This window comes from Alosa pseudoharengus, unplaced genomic scaffold (assembly GCF_046254945.1).
Source record: "Alosa pseudoharengus isolate Yale_2024_CS ecotype anadromous, Long Island Sound unplaced genomic scaffold, YU_APseudo_1.1 YU_APseudo_1.1_scf_1, whole genome shotgun sequence".
In the NCBI taxonomy this organism is placed as follows: domain Eukaryota; kingdom Metazoa; phylum Chordata; class Actinopteri; order Clupeiformes; family Clupeidae; genus Alosa; species Alosa pseudoharengus.
In genome coordinates, this window is record NW_027468564.1 from 34,611,007 (window position 1) to 34,620,064 (window position 9,058).

Below are 9,058 nucleotides of genomic sequence, written 5' to 3' on the forward strand. Positions count from 1 at the left end.
TGGGGGCGGCTCATTTCGGCATCGCAAAAACTCTTCGTCGGCTGAGAAGCCACTTCTATTGGCCGGGATGCAGGTTGGACGTTGAACTGCATGTTCACTGCTGTGACGCCTGCACAGCGAAGAAGGGCCCCACGCGACGCTCGCACGCTCCGCTGCAGCAATACGCAGTCGGGGCTCCCATGGAGCGGGTAGCCGTCGATATCATGGGCCCACTGCCAGTCACAGAGCGGGGAAATCGCTACGTGCTCGTAGCTATGGACTATTTCACTAAGTGGCCGGAGGCGTATGCAGTGCCAGATCAGAGCGCCCACACGACAGCGGACAGACTGGTCACTGAGATGTTCTGCCGGTTCGGGGCACCGGAAGAGCTCCACAGCGACCAAGGGCGAAATTTCGAGGCGGAGGTGTTTGCTGAGGTTTGCCAGCGCATGGGCATCCGGAAAACGAGAACGACACCTCTGCATCCACAAAGCGATGGGCTGGTCGAACGGTTTAACCGGACGCTAGCAGTGCAGCTGGCCATATTGGCCGACCGCCGACAAAAGGACTGGGACTTACACTTGCCCCTGGTGCTCTGGGCATATCGCACAGCGGTGCAAGAGTCAACGAAATGCACACCGGCAGCTCTGATGTTCGGGCGAGAGCTACGCACGCCGGTGGACTTGGTGTTCGGTTCGCCTCCGGAGGCGGAGATTGGAGGTAAGCCAGGGCTGGAATACTACAAGCAGCTACGCGAGAGACTCAAAGGAGTACATGAGTTGGCCCGGCAGGCTATGAGTGAAGCTGGAATGCGTCAAAAGCGAGCTTACGATACGCGCTGTCGCGGCCAGGAGTTCCAGACCGGCGATAAAGTGTGGGTGTACTGCCCGGAGAGAAAGAAAGGCATTTCCCCGAAACTCACTAGCCAGTGGGTCGGGCCGTGCGATGTCTTAGAGAAGCTGTCTGATGTGGTCTATCGTGTGAGACTGATTAAGCGTCGGAGAGTTGTGGCTCTCCACCGTGATCGACTGGCCCCGTATCGACCCCTGGCCTCAGCTGAGGGTCGTGGAGACTTTGACACTGACTCTGTGGAACGTGGTGACAATGGAGCTGTGGCTCTAACACCGATCACCGTGCAGCCTTCACCGGAAGTCACCGCCGCGACAGCGGGGCGCCCACAACGCCAGCGTCGCGTCCCAGCCAGGCTCATGGACTGACCTAGGGTAAGACTTGAGTCAAGGGGACATGGACTAAGTCTCGGGGGGCTGTGTAATGATCTGAGCCTAGCTGTATGACTGTACTCCCATAATGCTGTGCGTGTGTGTGTATAATGTTGATGTTGGTTGTAGTAGGAGTAGTGGCGTTTGCCTTGTTGTGTATGTGTTAGCTGGTATGGTCTTTCTTTGTGTTGTACCTCATGTGTTTACCCCGTGTATTGTATGTGACTACCCTGTTTGTGTATCGTGCATGTTTAATTGACCTCCCTTGTGTTGCCTGTGTTATGACGTTCGTGTTTTTGGTGCGTAATCATTAAAGACCATTTTGAGACAACCTTGCAGATTGTTACAATATTTTAGTATATGGACCTTTGATTTCATTCCTTGTCTTAGCATCATTTTATCAATGCCATTCATTGCAAGTCACTTTGGACAAACGTGTCTGCTAAGAACCATACAGTAAACATAATCATACAGTACACAATTCTGAACAAATCATTAAGCCCATAGTTGAACTAGATATTTTCAAAATGGCTTTCTCTTAATCTATGTTTTGACATTAAAACTTAAATTTAAAAATCTTAAAGATCTAATGCTTCAGACCAAATTGAAAAGCAGGTAGTAGTGGTTTGTGCACATGGGTTCCAACGTGTCACTCTGTCCCAGTTCTGTCGCCCACTTGTTTGCCCCCACTTGTTTGCCTTTCCTAGCAGCAGCTCAGTGACATTGCACAACACTGGGAAGCCCCAGACCAGAGTGTTGTTCTTGATCCATCTGGGAATTTTACCGGCTTGAATAACAGAAAAAAAGAAGCACACAGATGTTGTGTTACTCTGGAAATATGCAGTCGAGGCAATCAGGCAGAAAGAGGGGGGGTGCTACAGCTCATCAGCTCTACACACACTATAAAAGGTGAAAGGTAGAATTTCCTCCCCAGTCTGAAGGCACCATCTAAGCAGTGAGTATGTTTTCATTTTTTGTATAAAGGCATTGTTTGTATAAAACTAGACTGAAAGTTGGTTTTGTATTATCAATACTTGCTCTTTCCATAATAATAATAACAATAGGAAAGAAATACATTACATTTTGTAATATTAAAACATTTTGTAGCATTGCTTTTTATTTTTATTCATGAAAACAAACATTCAAATGGTGTCTTTACAGCAGGCTACTGAATCTCCACTGGATACCTCCAAGGGAATTTCACAACAGCACCATGGTGAGCCCATGTGGTTTTGAAATGCTCAAAGTTGTTATTCTAAAGGCAGAAAACATGAGTTCCTACATGGAAAACGGGTGTTCCTACATGGAAAGTGTTTCAATCATATAACATGGGAAAGTCTCTTTGCCCATCAGATTTGCTGGATCATTGCTCTAGTGCTCCCCCTGGTGGTCACTGTTGAGACGGGGCTGCCGACCAACTGTGAGGACATCTTCAACAACGGCCACACCCTCAGCAGTGTGTACACCATCTACCCCACTGGACACAGCGTACCTGTGGAGGTGTACTGCGACATGGGCTGTGACGGCAAACATGACGACGGCAGGTGGACGGTGAGTGATGAGGGACATTATTGCATTTCTCTTTTCATCTATCCATTTAGGTTGTCTCATAAGAGCAAGTATATTTAGCTTGTCTCTCTCTCTCTGTCTCTCTCGTCTCCTGTTTTGTCTGACTGCTATCTCCATAGAAACAACAACAACAACAACAACAATAATAATAACTAGAAATGCAATTCCAAGGAATTACCAGTGCATGAAAATGCTAAAGTTGTGATGTAAAATATCATATATAGTTAAAACGGATAATACAGAGATGGTTACTACGGTGATGCTAGGATAGACATGGTGGTTGCATAGCTTAATAAAAGTTGATAGTTTAAAAGTAGACTGTTTAAAAGTTGAATGTAGATAGTTTAAAAGTTGTTGATAGACAGTAGATAGTTTAAAAGTTGTTGATAGACAGCTAGTTTAATAGATAGTTTAATGATAGTTTAAAAGTAGACCGTTTAAAAGTTGAAGGTAAATAGTTTAAAAGTTGCTGACAGACTGGAAGTTGAATGAATGTTGAATATCAAATTTTTAACTATGCTAACCATGCTACTTAGCTAATGTTTTATAGCAGTGCTAGCAATGCTAACCTGCTAACCATGTTACTTAGCTAACGTTTTCTAGCAGTTTAATGAATGTTGATATTCAAATAGTTTAATGGCTGTGTATAGGTAGATATTTGACGATAACTGAAAGTTTGAACGGCTCTAATGTTTGCTAGCAGTTATGCTAAGATTTTTAATTCTGTTAACCATGTTACTTAGCTAATGTTTTATAGCTAACATGTTAGCATGCTAACTATACTAACCATGTGACTTAGCTAACTTAGCTAATCATTTTTAACAGTTTTGCTAAAAATGCTAACTAGCATGCTAACATGCTAACCATGTGACTTAGCTAATCATTTTTAGTAATTTTGCTAAAAATGCTAACTAGCATGCTAACATGCTAACTTGCTAGCATGCTAACCATGCTAACTAGCTACAGTGGGTAGGAGTCATAGTTGATGACAAGTAACAGTTACAATGGCTAATCAGTTAAAAAGTTCAGTAGTTTAAAGGGTTAAATTGTTTAACAGTGAAATATTGTAGTGAGGACTTTTATTTTGAAACAGTTTTTGGCAGAGGAAGCAGTTGAACAGGATGTGTAGTCTTAATAGGGCTGTCACTCCCCGATTTGAGTCGCTACCGGATGTGAGTCGCGCATGCGTCACTTTGCTACTTTGCGACTACCAGTGCTGTTAGCCACAGAATAATGACATTAGCCTACACAGCAGTAATGTATTATTTAGCATAAGGCATCACATTTTCACGGCATGATCTCTAATGTCAGTTCTAGATTAGAGGCTGAAGTAGTCTGCTAGTGAGAGACTTCTGTAATATCAATAAAAATTGACCTATAACTAAGTTTGTTCACTGCTGGTAAGTAAGTAAGCAATCAAGCACAACAAAGGCTGTCACTTGAATGGCGTTTGCTAACGTTAGCAATCAAACAATCTTAGATATCTAAAACGTTTTTGAAACAGAAAAGTTAATTATTTTATGGATTTCAGTCGGATCCCTTGGCGTTATGCCGTAAAACCTATCAATCTGAGCATGCGTGACTCACATCGGGTAGCGACTCACATCGGGGAGTGACAGGGCCAGTTTGTATGCTTAAAGCCTGAGACTGGCAGTTGAGATCCAGGTGGCCTGAACACCTGCCATAGGATTCTAATTGCTTAATGGCCGTATTATGATGTCATAATCAGCAATGTTAAGTCTATGGGGAATTTTAAAAAGTTTTTCTTTAATAGTTTAAGTATAAAAGTTTCAAAGTTGAAAAGACATACCAACCTGATCTGTTTGAAGACCTACGTTACAAAGTTTGAATGAAGTTTCTAAGTTAAACTGTTCAAGAGAAATTGCGTACGGAAAAAGTGGTAAGCGGAATAATAATAAGAAGAAAAAGTTGTTGCCTAGGAAGAACAGTACAGTGCATTTTCATGCACTGTAATAACTGCAACAATGCAAAACAATGCACAGATCTTTCTATTCATGTAGAAGTCCATCATCTTCATCTTGATGTTGAAGTCCTTCATCTCTATTCTTCAGGTGATCCAGAGGAGAATGGATGGCACTGTGAACTTCTACAGGCCCTGGGATCAGTACAAGAAGGGCTTTGGGAACCAGAATGGAGAGTACTGGCTGGGTACGCATGGACACGGACACACACACACACAGACTCTATCACTAGCTTACACACACACACACTCTCTCACTCTCTTAGACACACACACTCTCTCTCTCTCTTAGACACACACACTCTCTCTCTCACTCACTCTCTTAGACACACACACTCTCTCTCTCTCTCTCACTCGCTTAGACACACACACTCTCTCTCTATTTCTCACTCACTCACTCACTCCCTCTGTGTCTGTGCTGTCTCTGTGTCTGTGCTGTGTGAATGTTCAGGACTGGAGTGGCTGCACCAGCTCACCAGTAAGAAGGCGTATGAGCTGAGGGTGGACATGGAGGACTTTGAGGGGGGGCAGGTCCACGCCCAGTACTCCTCCTTCTCTGTGGCCTCGGAGACTGACGGCTACCAGCTACAGGTGTCTGGATACAAAGATGGGGGAGCAGGTAGGAATGGACACAGGCACACACACACACAAACACACACACACACAGACTCTCTCTCTCACACACACACACATACACACACACACACAGACTCTCTCTCTCTCTCTCTCTCTCTCTCACACACACACACACACAGACTCTCTCTCTTTCTCTCTCTCACTCACACACACACACACACACACACACACACACACACACACAGACTCTCTCTCTTTCTCTCTCTCTCTCTCTCTCTCTCTCTCTCTCTCTCACACACACACACACACACACACACATACACACACACACAAACACCAAAAAAGCTTCAATCAATGATATTACCCAATCAATCCTCGTTTTAAAATCTACAATCAGTTCAATGAAAAAGCAACACTGAAAACTAAACATGCAGTTATGTGTTCCATCCACCAGGGGACACCCTCGTTCATCACAATGGAAAGAAGTTCACCACCTTCGACAGGGATCAGGATCTGTCTTCCTCTGAGAACTGCGCTCTGTTGTACTTCGGGGCCTTCTGGTACAACAACTGCCACCACACCAACCCCAACGGGCTCTACATGTGGGGCGCCCACAGTCGCTACGGCCACGGGGTCATCTGGAACCAGTGGAAAGGGTTTCATTACTCCCTGAAATCCATCAGCATGAAAATCAGATCAGTGTCCTGAGGATGAGGAGGATGATGATGATGTGTATGTTGATATGCATTTCTTGTACTCAGTTTGAGAAGAATAAGAAAAATGTATTTTTACAGTACAGTGTGTGTGTGCGTGTGTGTGTGTGAGAGAGCGTGCTCTAAGATCTGCCTTGGTCAGGGAGATCTGGATCAACTGTTGTTATTTAAGTCAGGTGTGACCGACATCTATAAGATCTACAAATCAGGACAAAGCCATACAAGTCCTGACACAGCACATTCCCCATAGTTGGGACCTTGTATATGTTTTTGTGAGTCTGTTGGGGTCATTTACATCAATCACACTGCCCCTTTTCTAGCCCAACTCTCTGTGTCCAATAAATGTACTTCTTCATGAATTAATGTGTGGCAAAATTTTAATTAATACCAACTTTTTGTTGTTATTAAAATAAGTATGTGTAATGAGTAATTCACCATGGAAGTACTAAAGGAATTATCCGGAGTAAAATGCACTTTATATCAATTTACGGATGATTGGGAGTACATACGTTGAGTTGACATCCAAATCATGTCATTTGGATGTGTTTTAAGAAAGTTCGATGTTACCGTTTTTAGTCAAAACTCGTTAGCGTGGAAGTGAGAAGGGCATATTATTTTGCTGCTACAAAACGCTATGTTTATACCTCTTCTACAGTTCCAAACAACATTACACTTACGTGGTAGTGAGTAGAGGGTCCCTAAAGCCAAACCGAAGTATCCCGAGGTTTTTATGTGGTCGGATAGAGAGTCCAGAATGAATTTCATCAAGCCAGTACCTTTCCGGAAATGTTGCCATCTTTGCTGCCATCTTTGCTGCTATCTTTAGGGGAAAGTCCGTAGGAGTCGATTGCCAAGTGTGCTCTGGAAATTGACAATTTCGTCACCGTTTAAAAAAAAAAAACGGCGAAGAAATTGTGAACTTTCCCCTTAACTGTAAGCTCGTCAATGAATGTTTTCTGAAATGTATCTGTTATTTAGTGAGGAGACACTTTTTAATTATGTCACAGGCAACAGTAACAACCCATTTCGTGTTGTACCATCTTATGCGAAATGGGCTCCGTGGATTGGCCCTCGGACCAGGGACAGTGCTTTGGTGCTCAACACAGAGTATGCTAAAATCAAAGCCTCAAAGCCTAATGAAAGCCAAGCAGACATTGACGTACCAGAAGAACGTCTTTCAGATGAGTTGATGAAGTTGAAGGTGATTTTATTTGTGTATTTCTTACGGCATGTGAAAAAAAATGTGTAAGCAAAAATAGTATGGATAGACTGTGTGTGTACATTTTCATGTTGGTGTTAGTAACTTGTGGCAAAGCTGTAAAGACTGCCTTCATTCACAATGTAAAATGCTTGCTCTGTCTATATGGTTCAGGTGGAAGATTTGCGCAAACTTGTGAAGGACTGTGGCATGGATAGCAAGGGCTCCAAAATGGACCTTCTTCTCCGTCTGAGGGAGGAGATGCAAACGAGGAGCACCTATGACAAGGTCTTTGAAAAAGTCTGGGGAGCATCTGGTAAATTTAAAAACAATACTTCCATTTTTTCAGTGAGACGGCAACACACAATGCTTTGGCCATTAAATAGCCTAGTTGAGGAAATTACCTTAAACAAACAAACAAACAATGAGACGGCATAACAGGTTTGGAAGCTGTGGAAGGTTGAAAGTTATTCCAATATTTCACTGTCGATCTGTGTGTGCTTCTAAAAAAGAAAGTCGGTTTCTTTGTCATGTCACTGACATGTCCATTTCCTTTCAAAGGTGGTTGGGCGGTCATCATGTGTCCCTGTGGAGTGGTGAATTCCGTGAAATTCAACCTTAGGGCTGAAGCCCGCGTGACTATGCCGACATGTTGTTGTCGTTCAAACATTTCCCCAATGTTGTTATTTATGATTTTGCAAGAGGACTGGTATCCCACACCAACCTACGGGAGCCTGTTGAGTTGCCCTTCAGGCCAAATGAAGGGAGACTAGCACCTACCACACAGGAGAATATTACAATGGCCAAGACGGGGGATCTGAAGGTGGAGCTGCCATGGCTACAAAGCAGAAAGGGCCCTCCTGATGCTGATGGTCATCCTTCCACTGGCTCTGCTGAGCACTATGCTTTATATGACACCTTTCACCAGTTTAACACAAAAGATGACAGAGATGCCCTTCGACTCATCAGACTGGTTCCTGAGCTTTGTGGGTGGCTGAACTCTCAGGTTGCAGAGCAATTGTTCTCTGGAATGCGAAAAAATAACTACTTTTTGAACTTACTTTCACCAGCAAGCCACATATTTCTCATGCGCAACATTCTTCATCACCATAATGAACACCTGAATAAACGATCAATGGAGGAGTTGAAGAAGGTCTCTAATGAAGATATAATTTTGGACTTGAATGGAAAAGCTGTTTTAGGTATTTATCTTGCCCACATTTCATATTTGAATGCCATTTGATGAACAAAAGAGATTTGATGTCATTCTTTATTTGCAGCTACAAACAAGCAGAAAGATATGTACGAAATCCATCCTCCTAGACGATCACTGGAAGGTAAAATTATTGCTTGTATAACTTCTGTTGGCTTCTAAATTCTCAGGAATGATATGTGATTTCTATGTTAGGTGTAACGAACAATGAGTTTTTTTTTTTTAGCAGATCTATGTCATGGGTTAATTTCTCTGGTTGATAATTGCTTACAAATCCCCTCCACCAATAGGCACAACACAGTGTGGACCTCATTGTGAAGCCCTAACCAGCTCTGAGGGAATATCAGCGTGCCATGCCAGTTGGACATTCGAGTATCATCCATCTCAAAAAGCGTTGGTTAGTTGTGTTAAATGCAATTTAGACCGCATTTCAGTGAAGGTTTGCTTGCTCAACTACATAATTTCTCATGCTTTTTAAATTTGTAGTTGGACTATGTCCTTGACCAAGAAAAAACAGGAGCTGAGCTTATTATTCGCACAGAAAAGGCATGCCTCACTCGGGCTGACTTTTGGAGCCTGGGCCTGAATCACAACATGGACTCAATGGTG

At 43.3% G+C, this 9,058-nt stretch overlaps 1 protein-coding gene and 1 long non-coding RNA gene across 2 annotated transcripts; both read left to right on the forward strand.

Annotated features, from left to right (window-relative positions):
* The first annotated feature begins 2,366 nt into the window (after positions 1 to 2,366).
* Positions 2,367 to 6,397, forward strand: LOC143134505 (microfibril-associated glycoprotein 4-like). Its single transcript, XM_076294957.1, has 5 exons — positions 2,367 to 2,415; positions 2,553 to 2,750; positions 4,841 to 4,937; positions 5,201 to 5,368; positions 5,780 to 6,397. Exons 1-5 carry the CDS (start codon positions 2,413 to 2,415, stop codon positions 6,031 to 6,033), a joined length of 720 nt encoding a protein of 239 aa, XP_076151072.1. The 5' UTR covers positions 2,367 to 2,412; the 3' UTR covers positions 6,034 to 6,397.
* A 664-nt stretch (positions 6,398 to 7,061) lies between these two features.
* LOC143134565 (uncharacterized) lies at positions 7,062 to 7,882 on the forward strand. The gene is made up of 3 exons (XR_012988689.1): positions 7,062 to 7,239; positions 7,411 to 7,552; positions 7,798 to 7,882. It is a non-coding gene; the product is annotated as an uncharacterized LOC143134565 (long non-coding RNA).
* The last annotated feature ends 1,176 nt before the right edge of the window (positions 7,883 to 9,058 follow it).